The 19,507-nt window shown below is 36.6% G+C and overlaps 1 protein-coding gene across 11 annotated transcripts in view; it reads right to left on the reverse strand.

The window, feature by feature from the left end:
* The window catches only part of ANK2 (ankyrin 2), a 629,932-nt gene that overhangs the window by 192,811 nt on the left and 417,614 nt on the right, over nt 1-19,507 (reverse strand). For all 11 annotated transcript variants that reach the window (XM_087437715.1, XM_087437712.1, XM_087437714.1 and 8 more), the window contains one exon: nt 6,370-6,471. In XM_087437715.1, coding sequence (XP_087293841.1) covers nt 6,370-6,471 — 102 coding nt within the window. The remainder of the gene's footprint in view (nt 1-6,369; nt 6,472-19,507) is intronic.

A 19,507-nucleotide genomic window follows, 5' to 3' on the forward strand; every position in this document is an offset into this window, starting at 1 on the left:
GTGACCCCAAACTGTATCCCTGACTCCTCTTTTTTGCTCTCATCCTACATCAAATCCCTCAACGAAATCTATCAGCTCTATCTTCAGAATACATCCAGAATCCAACCACTTTTCAGCATCTCTGCTGCCCACTGCCCTAGTACACACCAGACACCGCATCTCTCACCTGAAGCATTATGGAGGCTTCCTTCCTTCTGCCCGTGCTCTCTTCCAGTCGGAGGATGACTGTTAAAACTTAAGTCAGCTTGTGTCACTTTTCTGCTAAAAACTCTCTAATCACTTCTCTTCTTACTCAGAATTAAAGCCAAAGATCTTAAAATAGCCTACAAGCGCTTTCCTGACCTGGTGGCCCCTTCTGCTCTGCCTTGACCTCCCACTTCTCTTCTCCTCCCTCCTCCTCCTCCAGCTATACTGGCCTTGTTGCTGGGCCTTGAGCAAGCCAGGCATGCTCCCTCCTTGGGACTTTCTCACATGTCAAGCCTTCCTCTAAAATGTACCTCCTCCAAAGAGTGCACGGCTTCCTTGCTCAGCTCCTTCAGGTCTTCTGAGCATCCTATCTAAAATGACTCTCTGCTCCCCTCCAGCCACCTCTCCTTCTCCCCTGCTGCACTTTTCTCTCTATCACTTACTGCCATCTCTCCTTCGACATGTTCTACTTATTTCCTTGGTGACTGTCTCTCTCCTCCCAGGTTCTAGATTGTAAGCTATATGAGAGCAGAGTCTTTGCTTCTCTCTTCACTGCTCCTTCCCAGCACCTAGGACAGTGCCTGCCACATAGTAAAATAACAACACGTTTGAGTAAATAGATGAACAAATGGTGAGCCTGAGTTCAGATGGGTAGAAGAATGCTGTGATTATAATGTCTGAGATGAGTTAGGAAGAGTTGAGTGGCTGCCTGGGAGTTATGTATTAAAATCCACATCTTTCAGTCATAGGCAGAAAGCATTCCAGAGAATTCTCAGAATGTAAATTGTTCTCTGTTCCAATCTAAACCGCTGCAGCAGAGCACTTAAGAAGACAGCGGCAGAAATAATTTGCGTGAAGCTACCCCTGGCCTTTTTAAAATGAAGTAAGAGTTACATTTCAAACATCTTCATAAATCTGTAGTTGCGAATAGAGACAAAACTTTGTAGCGCTATTGACAAGTAGTTGATGAAAAGTCTCCTGGAATTACTTTACACTGAACAACTATCAACACTGGAACAAAATTCTAAGTATTCAAAATATTACGCAGACATTATTCCAATCCAACCTGAATGAGGACTCCTCCCTGTAGAGCAAGGGCTGGTGTTAATGCCCTGAAGAAAATTGGAGAATGCTACAGAATCTAAAAACAAACCAGAACCAGACAGCTGCACTGCCTTTTGTGTCTTCTAAATGAGGGGTCAATAATAAACACATAGACTGCCTCATTTAACTGGTTAGAAAACTGTATATAGTTTATTCCATATTCCATTTATTCCATGAATTCAATTCTCTGCTTTTCATTTTTGTTGCCATTATAAAGTCCCAGGCTAATGGAAGTGTTTTGGCATTGTTAAAGGGAGGTCCAGACCAGATGGATCCAAATGGCATTTGTAAAAAAGATTTTAGTTTAATGTAACTCAGATAAACAGTAACTGCTACCAAATTGCTACTAAACATGATCTTTCCTATTTGGTGATGCAGGCTCTGATAATACCTTTTATGTTCTGTCCTGCCTATGAGAACCAGCACCACTCTTGCTAAAGCTGAAGTCAAGAATCAATATCAAAAGATTACAATATTATGATAAGGATTATTCATTTGCTAATATTTATTGAATGCTTGCTCTGCTAAGCATTTTGCAAACGTCGCACTTAATCATTACAACAATGCTATGACCTCAGTGTTGTTAAGACTGCTATTTTATAGTTGAGAAAACTGAGCCCTAGGGAAGCTGATTGCCCAGGGTCGCTTGGCTGGTAAGTAGATAAAATGAGAATTTTGATTCCAGCACCCATATTTTTAATGTGACTTCCAAAAATGCTTTCTGGTCTGAGTCATAACTATGTGAGCATATGCTAAAGTCATTGTTGGGTGTACTTTCTTGTTGCTAAAGGCCTGGTATTTGGGGAACATTAATATTATTTTGTAAATGGTGCTTTTGACCTTGCCTTCCTTTTGAGAAAGGAAACAAGATCTAACTGATAATTTTGCACTTTTATACCTTAGTGGCAAAATGTCAAGACCAAAAATCAGAACACTTTAAGAACCATTAACCTTTAGTGTCATATCTAGAATTATGTCCAATAAACGATATGATACCCTTTATTTTGAAGTCACTGCACTGGAACAAATAAATTTTATATATGGTGAAAGTATCTAAACTCTCTGAGGCTTTTTTGACATGTAACTGGCTATGAATTTTTTATGAACAATTTATAGAGTCTATTTTTAATGTCTGGAAGTTAACCTTGTTTATAACATTATTAGATTATGAAGAAATACTACCTAAATAAGAGAAGCATGAGTGTATATGAGTTTCAGAAACAGGGAGCAAATGTTAAGATTTATTCTCTTTTCTGAATGTATAAGAGATGATAAATAAATTACCAGTCTGATCTTTCAAAGAAAATAAAAGTTAACAGATTTGTAACCATTTGGAAAAGAAAAATGAAAACTTGAAGTTATTTTTTTAAGAATATTGTCTTGTGCCAAATTTATGAATTTTTCCCATATCCTTTAAATGATTAGAAGCCAAACAGTATTTTTGGATTAAATTTCAAAATTCTCATGGTAGTTATGAGACCAATTTAATGAAGAAAAAAAATTTCATCCAAATTTCAGTTGAAGGAATCTTAGCACGCCAACACAAGTGATATTTTTGGAAAGCTGGAGCAGCCCAGATTGCCTTTCATTGAGAAATATAACAGGGTACAGAAAGTCCTGGTTTCTATGTTACATGTCATAATGCTCCCCGGAAACTAGGGCTTACCAGCAAAACAGAGGATACTTTTTCTTCTCTTCTTCCTTATGCCATAGTGGCTTTGAGCTTTTGCATATTTAGAAATAGCAATACTTTGGCTGGACAGTTGCCTCTTTTTCCCTCCTGGGTGTTCGGAAAATATTTTCTGTTCTATATTTTATTTGACTTTTAGTAGTAATCCTGGTGGTGGTGCTCTTTGACTTAAAAGTTCCTCTAACTACCTATTGTGTTACTCTAAGAATGAATAAAGCTCTTTTTATATTAACAATGGTAGATTAAAAAATAAAATTTGAGCTTCAAGATAAAGGACACCACCACCGTACACTTTGAAGGGCAGCTCCAAATGCCTCAGGGAGATGTTCTGCAGTAGAGGAAATGTGGACGTGGGCGACAGACAGATCTGAGTGACCCTGGGAACATCAGTGAACCACTTGTGGGCTCAGTTTCTGCGTTTGTAAACTCGGGCGAATGCCTACGTCATGACATTCGTGTTGAAGGATGCAATGTCACATATAAAGCCCCAGCAGGAAGTCTGCTGCATAGAAGCTAATTAGTTCACGTTAGTCACTTTATTTCCCTAGTCTCTAATTAGTGTACACTCTTGAATAGTAATAATGAAGAACCAACACCAGACAACAACATGTACTTAATACCTCGTAAATTCAGGTGACTGAAGAGAATCAATCTTGGATCTTGTATGGAAGTCAATTTTAATTTTTCTGACTTTTGGTGAATTATATACAATAATTGCTATTAGAACATGTGCACCTTAGAAATTCCTTTAAGATTTCATAATTTAACTTACATTGCAACTCAATGATGTAAGAACTGAATGTATTGTTATTATCCTGTTTTAGAGATTAGAAAAATGTCACTTTCTGAAATGGAATGACACGAAGAAAGTGGAGCTAGAACTTAAATTTGAGCCTCCGGGCTCTAAGTTTTGTGTGACATCATGTTGTCTTCTCACAGAAATAAATATTCTTCCTTTTTATACTGACATGTTAGTGGACAGCTGGCCACTATAAGGAAAATATGTTAACCTCATAACAACTTTTTGAGGTAATTCAAGAAGTTAGGTTGGTCTATAAAGCTGATAAGAATTGAGTACTTAACTGCTGAGAGATTATTTTTCTAAAAAAAAAAAAACCTAAGATCTTTCAAATACAATTAATACATTTGTTATACTTTAGGGTGAAGTGGACTTAGTTCCACTGAGGTTAAGTTCATTTTCCCTGGGTTCCTTTTTTGGCATTATTTATCATAATTTTACCTAAATGCACTAATAGTTTCATTGTCCATTCTCTAGCATACTGCAAATTTAGAAAGTTAATGAATTAATATTAAAATTTGGGTAATGTATTTAATATACTTTAAAAAACCTAAGGTAACATGTTAAAATTATAAAATATTTTATATTCAATCTCATAGGCATTTTTGGAAGAAGTTCATGTATCCATATGGGAATTTGGATGTTCTTTCTCTTTTAAAGTAACTAATGTACCTAAAGTTCAACTTGTTTGTCCAAAAGAGCACTAAAAACATGTCCAATAAAAAGATTTATAATGGAAAATAAGTTGGATAAGGAATGTAGATGCAGAGTATGAAGATCTTATACATTGGGATAAAGGAATTTGGCCTTATTCCATAGGTCAGGGTCAAGAAATATGTAAGGTCTGAGATTTTATGTCACCTACAAGCTAAAAAGCTAAACTGCTACTGTTTCATGATGCTGGTAGAAGACACGAGTCTCCTAGGTCAGAGACAAAGGACTTGATAATTTACAGCAAAAGCAGTGGCTGAGGGTACCAGTTCCCTCTACCCGCCTCCCAATCCCATGGGAGTGATGCAAAGGACCAATGATTGACACCTGCACATGCAGTGGGGTTATATTAAAGAAGAACACTGAACTTGGGGGATTCACAGCTTTTGTAATAAGCAGAAACAAGCCTATTTTTTGTCTGAGGGGAAATGTTACCTAATCCTTCAAGGTTGCTCACTGCAAGCACCACCCTGAGAAATGGCCCAGATAAAGAGTGATCAGGGTCTTCATTCTTGTCATGCCCAAAAGAATATGTAGGGACATTCAGGGTGACAGCAGATTGCCTTTCCCAACAGCAAGTAGCTCTCAACATTTTTTGATGCCATGAGATACACTCCTCTGAAGGATAAGAAATATCGCCATCAGTGACGATGCTTTCTATGCTGGAAATCAGCAGGTAGGAGTTTGAGACGAGAGTACGTTTAAGTACAAGAAGATATAGGGGACTATAGATTGAACATCACTGGCCTCAATGTATACTGGGATAGAAACAGGCATTCTGTAGATGATTTAGAATCCAACAACGAAATTTACCTCTTGTTAACTTAAAATTAGCCAGGATTATTCACTTTCCAGTCCACTCAGTCAAACACACACACACACACACACACACACACACACACACACACACACACACACACACTCGCCGTCAACATTTAGCACACTATACTAAATAGTGGAGTCCACTAGACACTTTAATTCATGGTGTAAAAATTTTTTTCTTTTTTTTTTTAAATGGCTTTTTTTTTAGAGGAAGATTGGCCCTGAGCTAACATCTGTTGCCAATCTGCCTCTTTTTCTTTTTTCTCCCCAAAGCGCCAGTACATAGTTGTGTATCACAGTTGTAGAGTTATAGCTCTTCTATGTGGGACGCCACCTCAGCATGGCTTGATGAGCGGTGAGTAGGTCCACGCCCAGGATCCAAACTGGCGAACCCCAGCCCACCGAAGCAGAACTCGTGAACTCAACATGGCATAAAAATCTTAGTCAAAAATATCAAAAAAATCTCAACATCTCTGGGTCTAAATAATATCCAAAATGTGTAATATTGTCTGAAGTCCTTATTGAATGGATATGATGAATGAATAATCCAAACACTTAATTTAAGCCAATAGTTTCAACCTCTTCTCATTCTAATCCATATTTTAAAACTAATTAGGAGAAAAAAAGAAGAATTTTGATTTTATTCTCTTATTTCTCTATTCCAAATTAGAACAGTCAGTTACCCACGAGTAAAAGGCATATAGCAGAGAAGAAAAGCAGCTAGAGTCTGGAGAGCTAGTTGATGATAAAGGAGAATTAAAACATCAGTCTTGGTCAACATTTCAGCTAAGGGTGGCCCAGGTCATTTCACAGACAAATTGACATTCAATTGTTATTTTTAATCTATCTACTTTGCCAGCAGTATTAGCTCTAGATACAAATGTCTAAGGCTTCAAAAGTTAGTAAGGGGGAGAAAATGGACTTTCATAAGTCTGAATCACTGACACTTCAGTAAATTCAATGAGGACAAAAAAATAACCTTGGGCTCTTACAATATATCTGTGGGTAACAAGCGTTTCTTCCTCATCTAATACCAAGCCAGCTGCCATGCTCTCACCTGATTGCAGGTGTTGATGTCTATGCCCCCCTTCAGATACTCCACGACTTTGTCCAGGTTGCCTGCTCTGGCAGCACGGAGGAAGCTTGCATTGCTGTCAGACTGGGAGGAAAAGAAAAGACCTTTAGTGAATTATTGATAAAATAAAAACACGTCAAAGACAGAAAGACAAGAATGTTTACACTGTAAGTCAGCAAAGATTTAGTTGCTAAAAATTTCAATACTGAGTTTAAAACATTGAATAATAGTTCACAGTATAAGGTAGCAACTTCACAATATTCCTGGAGAGTTATTTAAGGATGTTAAAGTCAATGGGAAATACGCTCTGCTATATTAAAGAGCGTAAAAGAACCATTAAGATGAAAATAATTGTTACCGCTTTTTTCTAAATCTTCAGCCACATTGGAAGATGAATTTATACCACCCCCAAATCCACTGTGACCCTTTCATTTTAGCTACAGGATGCTGTTGACTTTATACTAAGCCTAACGTGAAGCCTAAAAGGAATCAAAAGACTAAAAGCAATGGAAAGTGCTGGGTTTCCTCCTCCTCTGCCTTCACTATTTGGTTTTCAGATGCATCTGGGGGAGAACGCTGAGTGTGGGTCACTTGGCAGCCATCCGTCCTCATGATAAGGGAACAACAGAAAAGCTCTGAGGACGCTTTGAGGAAAGAGGATAGCACTAGCCGGCAGGTGCCGATGGGGCCAATGCAAATTTTGCGATTCCAGTGATTTTGGAAAAACAAGATTAAATTTAAACCAGCTGACATAATACCAGACTAAGATCTCTTGGTAAAGATGCTCACTCTCGATGGAGACTGCTTTTTAAGTCCTCATCTTTCCCTCACTCCTCTCACAATCTGATCCTGGGAGAATCAGCTGAATTTTCCCCACAGAAAGTCCTGAGGACACCTGCTCCAGAAACGTAGCCATAGTCACCCTGCCCCTCTGGCTTGCTTAAAAAGCCTGACTTTCAAACCTTAACACAATAACAATGATAAACTTTTATTAGGTTCCAAGACACCTGCACAACTTTATAATTCTTCTTGTGATATACTATCTGACTGAAGAGAAAACAGTAGCACGAAAAGGGACGTCACTGACCTACTAGGACATGAGACACAGGTGGGACAGCTCTGAATCCAGCGTTCTCCTCAGTAGGTTACACTGCCTCCCTCCCTTCAAGAAGGCACTTGGCAGGGGCTCTTGGCTCAGCCCTATTTATTACGACTGGTGGCGATGTACAGAGATAGAAATGGAAGTATTTTCTCTGCAAGTCTCAAATATGGAATTATTTGCACACTGTTAAAATGATTTACACATGGGAAGACTGAAAACCCTAGGACTGAATTATCTCACATTTAACCCAAATACCACAACGGCTTACATGTTTACAGATCAGATAGATAACTTATGAAGAGTTGAGAGGGATGACTGAAATCTATACACCTGGAATTCACGCTGATTCCTCAGAAATGAATCACGGTATGATTAATACCCCTCCCCGCACCGCTAGGATGCCTCACTCTTCATCCTTCCTGAAAGCTGTGCCCGTGGCAGGGCTCCCTGAGTCTATCTGCAGTGCTGCAGGGGCTGAATTGTGACTCATTCCTAAATGCCTACCCTATGAAATTATTTTGCAGTTTGTAGCAAATTCTAACCTCCAGGAAGATTTTCCACCTTCAGTTTCTTGCCACAGCACTTAAAGGTGAAACATAATATTATGCATTGTTATGTCACTATCTCACAGGAAATGTTATCTACTATAAAACAACAAAAATTAAATAATATTAGGTCACAGAAAGCATGACAATGTTATTTCCCATATATAGTTTAAAAAAATAAATCTATGTGCTATATATTAAAGGTTGTGCCTAGAAAGTACTTCCAACTTGTACATGAGGCATAATAATTATAGGTGATATTTATTGAGTGTTTACTGTGGGCCAGGCACATAGCTAAGGGAGTCATATGCATAACATCATTAATACTCGCAATAATACTACAAGGAAGGAACTATTATTATGCTCATGTAATAGGTGAGGAAAAAGGTTTAGAAAGTTTCCAAGGTCACACAACTACTCAGTGGAAAATCCAAGATTTAACTCATGTTTATCAGCCTCGCAGCTAGTCTGATCTGCTCTCCTATCTCACCCCGCCAGTGTCAAAGCAGATGTTCCTACAGATTCCTAACCTATGAGCTATAGTTTATTTAGTTTGTGATAACCACAGCTATGCCTTTGGTCTACATATTTGCCCTGTAAATGATGGCACTTGCTAAATAGTGTGTCTCAGCTGGAGAGAGGATTCTCAGCTGACATCCCAATCCTCACATCCATCAGCCATCTGTATGCACCTAGAAAAACTAAGAGCTGGCCTGAGACAAACTGCTTAGAAACATATTCATTTGGGAATGAGGAAAGAGGTGGTAAAGTACACTCTGCATGAAAAAGCCAGTTGACTGTCTTTCTCTACATGCCTAACATGATTAAACTCAGGAACTAAAATCAGGTTGTTTTATTGTCCATGTAGAAAAAGAATGTCATGAACAGGTAGAGCAGAAGGGAGCACCCGACCCCGGAGGAATGAAGCTACACCTGGAGACACCACTGTGGAGGTTAGAGGGGGACATGTTGATCTGAAGGGAGCTGCAGATGTCACTGGGGAGTATCCAACAGACCTTCATAGAGCCTTCTCTAGGGACTGCACATGACATTGAGGATTGCTTTTGCTGTTACATAATAACAAGATTTCATTAGTGGTTTTCTCTTTTCTGAATCAAACTTCTAAAAAGTAGATGCAAGTCAGAGATTTACAGCCAGTCCTGGGAATTTTAGCAAATAATATTCCCAGTGTTCTTGAGGGGCTGGACCCAATGCAAACGTAACATCTGAGCCATCCTGCGAGGGACCTCTTCAACAGTTGAGCCACAGTAGTCTTTGCTATAAGTTGGATTCTTCTAGAACCCCATTAAGGGATTTAGTTTTCCCAAAATGAGAAAATGCATTAAATCAAAGTGTTATTATAAATGGTTCATGAACATGGGTTTCAAGAACAAAATTAAAATGAGACTTCAAAATTTAAGTACGGATATTGACATTATTGAAGGTCAAAAGTATAGATCTGCACAGAAATATATATTTTTCTCCTCCTTCACATAGACACATGCATACACTATGCTACAATGAGGTCAATCTGTGATTAAAGCTCTTGACACAAGAGCTTAGGATAAACAGTTGGTCGGTCTGGTTACCTTCAATCAACACAGAGATGAAAGAGGATACAGAAACTCATGGTGAGAGATGCAGCAATTTTTACCATGCTGTTTGCCTCTGAATGTGACAAAAGTCAGAATTTTAAAGTGAAGTATAAGTAGGAGGAAAAGCATGCTTTCAAAATCGATTCTTGTCTCCTGGCTCAACCAGGAGATTTCACACATTAAAAAGCACAATAAAGAGAAAGGGAGGCGAGAGCAATTCCTCTGGGGAAAGTCTCAGACAAATGTAAGACTAACCTCTTCCTGCTCTGCTGCTCTATGTCCCTAGGACACTCAGTCCTAAAACCAACTGCACTTATGCCTGTAAAGTTGGACTCTGGACAAAGAATTCAAATGCTGAGCCCCACTTATTTTAATCTGCAACAGATGGATGACATTAAACCTTGCCCCCTTTACAACCCCAGGGTGGCACTTCAAGCCAAGAAAGAAAAATTTCCTCTTAAATTCTTCTTGACACAGTTCTGTACATTTTTTGTATCTGAATGTTAGAAAAACAGAATACTTTCTTAGCACCCAGGAGGGTGGACATGAAAGGCACGGAGGAATGTGCATTCACAGAGCTACATTATATCCTCAAGGAGTGCTTCCCCAAAGGGTTTAGTGGCATATTCACAGGGGTCCATGAGTTTGCTACAAGAATTTTCTTTTTAATACTGTGCTTACATTTCAATAAGAACCTAATAAGGAAAATATAAGCGTGCTCCAAGTCATCTAGATGGCTACCCTTTAACTGAGTACAACCATGCAATTTTGATATATGCCTTTGTGTTTATAATTCAGTGCATAACAAGTAAAGTACAGATGACATATAGACGCACGATATGCAAAAAGTTTTACCATGGTACAGAGAATGATCAGAGAATCTGGTCATCATACATGGCAGGATGGTAGAGACATAATGAACCAAAAGAACCTGAGCACAGCACAGTAGCCAGCAGCACACAAAAGTTGCATGTAAAAGTGAGGCTCAGTGCTATCTTTGTGTGGTCCAACTTGCATCGACCATTAGCAGTGAGTGTACTAGAAAATCCACAGGGAAACATTTTTCAGTTCCCCATTTTAGCTTTTAATGGATGAGGTACACATCTCTACCACAATACTAATCTCACCTCCAAGTAAATAAAGAGAGCTTTAAACGATTATCAAATGGCATGCCATTAAAATTGACATTAGCAAATTTCTCTGATAGCTTTAGGTCTTATTATGCTTAAGCAGGAAACAAAACCTTAAACGTATTAACAACAGTTTGTACACATGCTTATAAAAAAAGGTATTCTTTATATGGTTTCCATTGAAGTCAAATTCAGAAGCTTATTAAATTATAGAAATCTGAGGTTAAATCTTTTTACTATTAAGCCCCATATCTGTGATTTAGTTTTAGACAATTCTATCCATTCTATTAAGTTGGTGTCATTTATTTGAATCATACTTAATGTGTAGTTTTATTTATGCTTAATTTGTAAAGCTTTCTTTTTAGTAATGGTCTAAGATTTTAAGGAGTTTTACGTAGTTTTATTTTTACATTTAATTAACACTATAATAAAAATAACAACACCGGAGGACATGAACTTTTTTTATACTTTAAAAGAGATGAATACATTACTCCAGTCTGAGAAGCACTCATCTACCAGTGGGGGTCAGCCTGCAGTCCTGCCTGCCCAGAGGGAGGGGGGCAGAGCCCCTCCCCTCAAGTCTCGGTTTATAGTGCGTCCGCCACCAGTATCTGCTGACTGATGGACCTTAAGGAAAACACATGTTCCTTGTGGTATCTGAAGAATTTGTTTATTGTCTTAGGATGCAGTTTTTGCTTTGTAAAAACAGGGCCATTTATCTGCCTACCCTGAGATCCACATTTTTATAGCGATACAAAATAAATAAAATTTGTTAAAATCACTTGAGGGGAAAAACCTTAATACGAATATCATGAAATACGGGACATTTCTACAATTCCTTAGGTCTTCCCTAGGAATGTGGGATAAGTTAAATCCATGCTCAGCACATCACAGGTTGTATGGTCTCGAGTCTGTGTGTGTCTCAGTTTCCTTAGCAAAAATAAATGTACTTTACAGAGTTGCTGGAAGAATTCAGTATGATGATTTGAAGGTGCCTAGCCCAATAACAGGCACAGAGGGCACTTACTGAATTTGTTTTATAATTGTGGTTTTTCTTGTCAATCATAAATACAAAAAACGACCACAGCAAATCAAAGTACAGCTGCATCCACGTGATCTTCTTTAAAAATGAAGGTGGTTACCAGACGACCAGAGTATTTGAAAATACTCTGATGTGTGCAGGTGCGGAAAGACAAAGAGCCAGAACTGGGAGTGTGTGGTCTGTCTCCCACGATGAGGATTTTACAAAGCACCCTCTTTGTGATATATCAATGCTTTTACTTAAATAATCATATTTTTGCTGGATTGTTTAAATAATTTAACTCTTTTAGAAGCTCCAATGTTATCATTATCTTGTCATAAATCAAAAATTTGGGGGCAAAAGAGAACTGCACACTAGATGTACTGGAACTTTTTAGAAGGAATTCCACAAGTTGCCTTCCCGCAGTTGGGACACATAAATGACAGGTAAAACACTTTACACCACAAAATCCCACTTGATAATTTCTATTCAGCTGCCGCTAATAATAAAACCTGCTATAAACCAGGAGTTTGTACACTTTAGTTCAAACATGCAGATTAACCTACATTTTTAGTGTCATTTCAATAGGTCTTTAGATTGCTACTAAATGAAAAATACTGATAGGTGCTCTGATATTCAGAGAGTTAATGCGACTTCCCCACAGACTGTTTACTCCAGCGACCTATGAGCTAAGAAAATTGGTTCAGATATAAATGTTTATATTTTTACTTTTAAAATGTTATTTAAGATAATTAATTATTAAAAAATAAGATTGAGGTCTGGGATCAGAACAATGTTTAAGTTTAACTAAACAGATAAATTATGCCATAATTATAAAATTATGGAATATTTTAAGAAAATACCTTTTTGTTATGAGATCATTTGAAATTACATTTTTATATAAAGACGAAGATTTTTTTCCCTTAACTTAGTATTACATTTTGACATTGATTTTCAGTAGCACACTAGGTAAATTATTTCATGCATCAATGCTTTCCCTAAGATTATCATCCACGAAATGTAAAAACTGCCTACACATATCAATTCCATCCTTTCCAAAGCATTAAGATTATTTGCAATCCTATGTCAAGATTCATGAATTCCTTGTACAATTCTTATACTTTAAAAGAGACTAAAACTGGAGTATTATACAGTAGTGGGAATAAGAATGAATGAACTATATCTATATACAACATCAACAGATCTCACAAAAATAATGCTAAGCAAAATAAGTCAGACCCAAAAAACAGCATCCTTATGATTCCGTTTATTAAAGTTCAAAAACTGGCAAACCTAATCTATACTGTTAGAAGTTTCTGGAAAGAGGCAGAAAGAAGCTTCTGGTTGCTGGAAATGTTGTAGTTTTGCTCTCTAGTTCTGGGTGCTGTTAAATGGGCATGTAAACTTTGTAAGAAATATCAAGATGAACATTATAATTTATGCATTTTTCTGATGTACAATTAAATAAAATGTTTACTTAAAAAAGATTGTGACACTGAAAAATAAGTAAGTTGTTCCTAATTTATACAATGGTGACAGAATTCACTGAAGAGTAAATAGTTGAAAACATTAGTATTCAAAAGCAGTATCTTTTTCTCACAGTGGAGGCAATTTTTCTAATGCTGACTATTCACATTATGCAAGACTTTTAATGAAAATTTATTTGCATATATTTAAGGGACTATACAGTCTAAGAGACAATGCAGACTACTAAATATACAAAATTTTGTTCTTTAACTCAAAAGAAGAGTTGCTAAGAGTTCTAGAGCATCTTTTTCTTAGTTGCTCTGATGTCTGTGAAGCTTTGTAATCATAAAAACTGCAAGAGTCTACTTGATCATACATTAATTATACTCTTCATTTAGCACTAGTGAAGGTTATTCTACTTTTCATATTCTTTGTACATTTTGTACAAATAATATTCCTCTGGCCTTCAAAATATTTATTACAAATCCTAGAAGACCAGATCTGGCTCAGAGATCTCAGTTGTTAAATCTTCTAGGATAAACACAACTGAGGTAAGTTGTAAGAGACAATTTCATACCTTAAAATTTTTCTGTGACACTCACTTTTCTGCCAACTGAATCAAAATATTAATAATATGACAATACCCTTCCTCAATGAACTAGCATTACTACCACAAGAACACAAAAAACCTAAACTAGTAGAAATAAAAACCCTAAACCAGAAAATACTGTTGTGATTTACCTTTGATAACTATTTTTTTTTTGGTAAATATTTTATACTTCAAATTCCCTACATGATTTTGAAATTTTAAAAAGTTCTTATATATTTTTAAAAGAATTATTGAAGAGAAGAAATATGAACTCTCCAGTTAGTATTTTATGACACAGGAGAAGTCTGACATGAAAAGTAATTTTGTTTTGCTGACATTAGCTTGGCTTCATAAAATGTTTCTATACCTAGGCTCATTGCTAAGATGCTTATTACAATGAGACGCACTGAAACTTTCACTAAAATAAGAACTTTTACAAAGATACATGGAAACTTTCTTAAGTGCTTATAATTCTCAGTTTCCTATTGACTTCATGGTGAATTGAAAATTTAAGCGACTTCTCATAAAGCAGACAATCAATAGGTTTTGATTATTTGTATTCTAGGCATATGTTCTGCCTATGACTTTGAAACACCTACAGAACTCAGAAATTCCATCACTAAATACAAAATGTCATTTTTTTCTGAATTTAAACATGAAAATGGTAAGTTTGTAGATGGAAATATTTGTGGTTCCTTTCACAAGATTTATAAATCTATACTAACAAAATCAGAATAATAAGAGAAATTTTTTGCTGTAGCTATAGGTCAAACATCAGATTAAATAACTTGAAGTTCATCTTAAAAACTTAAATTGAAGAAGGCTGCAATTGAATGCTTCTGATTTTTTTCAAGGGATAGGATACTCTTTGAGAGGCCTCAATTACACGAACAGATTTAAGACATTACTGCTTCGTTAGGTAAGCACGTTGATGATTGCTTTAACTATTAAAATATTTAACAAGGGTTAATATTTATTCCTAAACAGCCTCTCATACTTCCAGACAATGGCATATGACTAGGGGACTATGACTCCCCACTTTTGTTACTGGTTCCTCTTGGTGTAGAGGTATCTTATAAATCATGGTTTAATTCCATACACAACCTTTAACACTAGGGGTTGCTTGAACTGATATATTTGAAAAATTCTGCTTACTTTTTTCTGTTCAAAATGCTGACAGTGCAAAGGCAAGCGAAATATTCTACAAATCCTATACCAAATATTATAGTTTCTCCATAAAATTTCCTAATATTTTCAATTTAACATGCCAATAATAAAAATAATGAAAACTTAGAGCTCCACAATAGAAGTTTACTAATACACACCACATCTATATATGATTGAATTCTAAACAGTTCTTTAGTATTGCTTTGGGATCTCCAACTGGTTTTAATTGTGTGTAAAATAACGAAAACTTATTTTTAAAACAATCTGCATCCCAGACTTAATTTCTTTCCTAATTTCCAACTAGCTGGACATCTCTGTAAAAGTGTTCTGCCAGCATCTTAAACTCAACATGCCCCAAACGAATATGGGCCAAAACACGGAAGAGCTTATCAAGCTTTTATGTACTGTTCACAAATTTCCAAAGGAATTTCCTTTTGGACTGTCACTGATCACGAAAATGTAGGTTTTCTAAATGAATAATAACCAACTATAATAACATCTGGGTCATGAGAAAGAAGACAAAGCTTTTGATATAATTTAGTAAAAACAGTTTATTGAATTTTTCCTTTAAGGAATCTTCTCTATGCAAAATTCTTTTCATTCCCTGACTAATCAGCGTGTTAAAATATTACAGGACATTTTGGGGGAAAAGATATATTAGAATTCATCTCACTGCTACACTTAAAGTCAGGATAAACGGACCTGGATTAGGTTTTAGTCTCCCTTGAAGGCTTTTAAAACTGTCAGGATATGAAAAAACAAACCCAACCAAGTGAAAATATCTTTCATCAATTTTTTATTATCCAGGCATCCTACAGTGTTAATTTCCTATTGCCCCTTGAGGTAGGCACCGCATTTTTGTCCCCATTGGTCTGATTATTCTTCATCTTCAGACCATCTGCTCTGAGGGAGACATCACTCAAACAGAAGCAGCTTCGTGACACAGCACACATGAGGTGCTGACTGCACCCGCACGGGCTGCACATACTACAAAGCAGATTGCTTCTTTAGCACTGAATTATTCAGGATTGAATAAAAATGCATGCTTGCGATGAAAGGTTGACAATGGCTTCTTTTATAATATGACCTCTATTTTCAAAGAACTTGCATATATTTTTCTATCATGATACATATCCTCACACTGTTGATTTTTGTGGGGCCCTGTTAAGATGCACATGGAAATATAGAAGGGCTTTTTGCTTACAACAGCCTAGAGTACATCTGTAAGTGTCAGTCAGATTGATTTTTCTGGGGAGTATCACTTAATTATAGTTTAACAACCATACACCATAACAACCTGACTCTAGTTGTTTTAAATGCAATTCTGAACTTATTTATACCATTTTCAAAAAGAGACTAGTTTAGAGAAAATGCATCAGTTACTCAAATGTTTTATTTTCAGTTTTTTGAATGCATAACTTCTGCAATATTCATATCTACTCCAGAATAGCATAGGAATTCGAATTCATTACCTTCTATATCATTTCTAGTCCCAAGACAATATTTTAATTTTCTAGGAATAATAGACCCAAGAACTCTGTTTGTGCCACCTTTGGAGTTTCTATATTTTTTTTGGAAAATCTTTCTAATTACTGGGTGTCAGGAATTTCAGCATGATAATCATGTTGTTTATTAGAAATAATTTGTGGCTGTAGTCCCCTTCATTAAATTGCTGTTAAGTTCACTGTCATCTCTAAGATGGTAAGAGCCCATCTTTCTAATGTGCATATAATTTTTGAGAAGTTGTTTCTTCACCCCATTCTCCAAAGTATGTTGGTACCACAGGGGCATGCACAGCTTTTAGTTTCTTTTGCACATTTGTGGTGATCTACTTGGACACTGAGTGCAAACAATGAACTTTAGAAGGCAAAATTCCCATTCTAATAAGTTAGCATTATGCTCAATGTAATATATAAAATTATTTTTTACATTTATTTCCAGATCCCCATCATGCTGACCTTGTGGTACACAGCAGCATGCCAACAAACCTTTTTTAAAGTAAATTAAAAAAAAAACTAAAGAATATGTAATATGTTAACTGTATAAGAAGGAAATCGCTTCCCAGTTTGACTCACTGAATTAACTTGATTAAATTACTGAACAGCTCTATAGTTGTGCCTATCTAAATGTGTACATATTGGAAAAATCAAAGCTGCAGTTTGGTAACAGTGGAAATAAATTAGTCAAACAACAGGTTATTTTGATAATAAACAGTTAAAATATTTAACCAGTCCTTAGCAACAAATTCCTTAGTTGAGAGCCAGACAAACTCTTTTGAAGCATCTACGGTGTACCAAGCAATGTTAGATGCAAGAGATTGAATGTAGAAGAAATAAATATGATACATCCCCTCAAAAGATTTTAAGATCTGCATCAAACAAACAATTTTAGTTGAAATATGGTCCATGAATTAGAAGTGGGCAAAAGTGGATCCAGGGATCCATTTAGAGGCAGTAGTCCAAGCAATAGATGCTTGCTTTGTTTTACGAACAGGTTTACATTTAGATATAGGACAGAAACAGCAATACAGTGTTTGATAAAGTTCCTGGTGGTAAGTCAGGTGGAAAACATAGCAGGCACAGGGAACAGAGAGTGCAAGGTCATAGTGTCGTAAAAGAACATAGTATGCAGAAAACTACAAGTAATTCAGTGTGTGTGAATTATAAAGATCATGTTGGCAACAAGAAAGAAATAAAATTCTAAAAGTCAGGCAGGGCCCAGACCATGAATGCTCCTGTATGCTGTAATAAGAAGACTGAGTGTTATCCTGTAGGTAAAGGGACAGGAAAAGCCAAGATCAGATGTTGTTTTAACATAATCCATCTATTACATATGGAGGATGAGTTAGAAGGGAAAGAGAATGGAGTTTGTGAGACAATTTAGGATACTATTGCAATAGTCCTGGTGAGCAATATCATCAGAGACAGCAATGTAGAAAAAGCAGTGAGTTGTCATATTTGTAGGGGAAAGAAGCTATAAAACTTCGGGAAATTGAATTTGTGGGTTTATGGAAAAGAAGTTAAGGAAAACTTGGAGACATCTAGCTTTGGCGTGTAATGAGTGACACTTCTAATCAAGACCTGGAATCTGGGGGAACAGAATACCCTAAAATTGGAGAGAACACAATAGTTTGGTTTTGGACTGATTAAATTTCAAGAGCTATCGCTGCATAGTATTGTGCTGAAAACATATGACTAAAGGGTCCAGGAGAGAAAATGGACAAAGACATAGGCCACAGAGTAACCTCTGGGAAAGCAACAGGGTTTCCGCATTGATACTGGATTTTGCTTCACTCCCTTACCATTTCTCAGTCTATAAAACTCCTAGGAATAGGGAAGCATCTCTTGTATTGTCTCTGAAAGCAAAAGCTGTTGGCCTATCAACATCTTGCATGAGATGCCAGGAAGTGCTGATAAAATAGAAATTGCAGGATATATGTATACTGCTGTGTATCTGTATATATACATATATACAAATGCATATGCATTTATATATGCAGTATACATGTATGTGTGTATATATATACACACAGATATTATATATATATTATATATATAATATATATATATATCAGTGAGACTAAAATAGAATTCTGTACAGGAGGTTCTCACGAGCTCAGAATACTGATATCACACAGCTGACGTTTCCCTCTAAGACCAGGGCACAACTGAGATATCGCTTTATCCTCAATGGATGTGACCTGCTGTAACTTTCTAAATTTACCCTTGTGCTTTGAACTGCAATTGTGAAGAATGGTTTGAGCGACTCAATTCTAACTCTATACAAGCTTATGAAATTTTACACTGAAATGTAAAAGATAGGATGGAAAACTGGCTACAAAAAAGAAATGTGTTTGATTTTTTTTTTTTCCCCCCAAAGCCCCAGTGGATAGTTGTATGTCGTAGCTGCACATCCTTCTAGTTGCTGTATGCGGGACTCGGCCTCAGGATGAACGGAGAAGTGGTGCCTCGATGCGCACCCGGGATCCGAACCCGGGCCGCCAGCATCGCAGCGCGCGCACTTAACCACCAAGCCACAGGGCCGGCCCAATGTGTTTGATTAATTACAGTACATAACACATGGCAGTGGAAAAAAGATTACCAAATCAAGTATTTGTAGCTTGCACTGCCTTTTTTTTTTCCCTAACATTTTAGCTTATACTACAAAATCTCACTGTTGGAAATCAGTCAATAAAAACCCCTCTAGTTATTACTGCATTTCAAAGAATATCTGAACTTCTTCTGAGGCAGCTTTCAAAACAAATTCTTGATTTGCTGGGAGAAGAGCATTGGCATCAAATATAAAGAGAGTTTTGAAAAGGAAACTCCTAATTTAAACATAACTAGAAACAAAGGCAGGGTTAATTCATCTCCTGGAACTAAGCTTTCGTTCAGATGCCCAAGACCCTTTTAAAAGAAAAGTCAGGCTTAAGCCAAGTTTAATGAAAAATGGAGAATTCTCTACTTGTTGTTTTTTATTATTTGACTTCTACAAGAATTTGTAT

The sequence above is a fragment of the Ceratotherium simum genome, chromosome 12 (assembly GCF_057802395.1).
Source record: "Ceratotherium simum simum isolate JZ-2026a chromosome 12, ASM5780239v1, whole genome shotgun sequence".
NCBI lineage: Eukaryota > Metazoa > Chordata > Mammalia > Perissodactyla > Rhinocerotidae > Ceratotherium > Ceratotherium simum.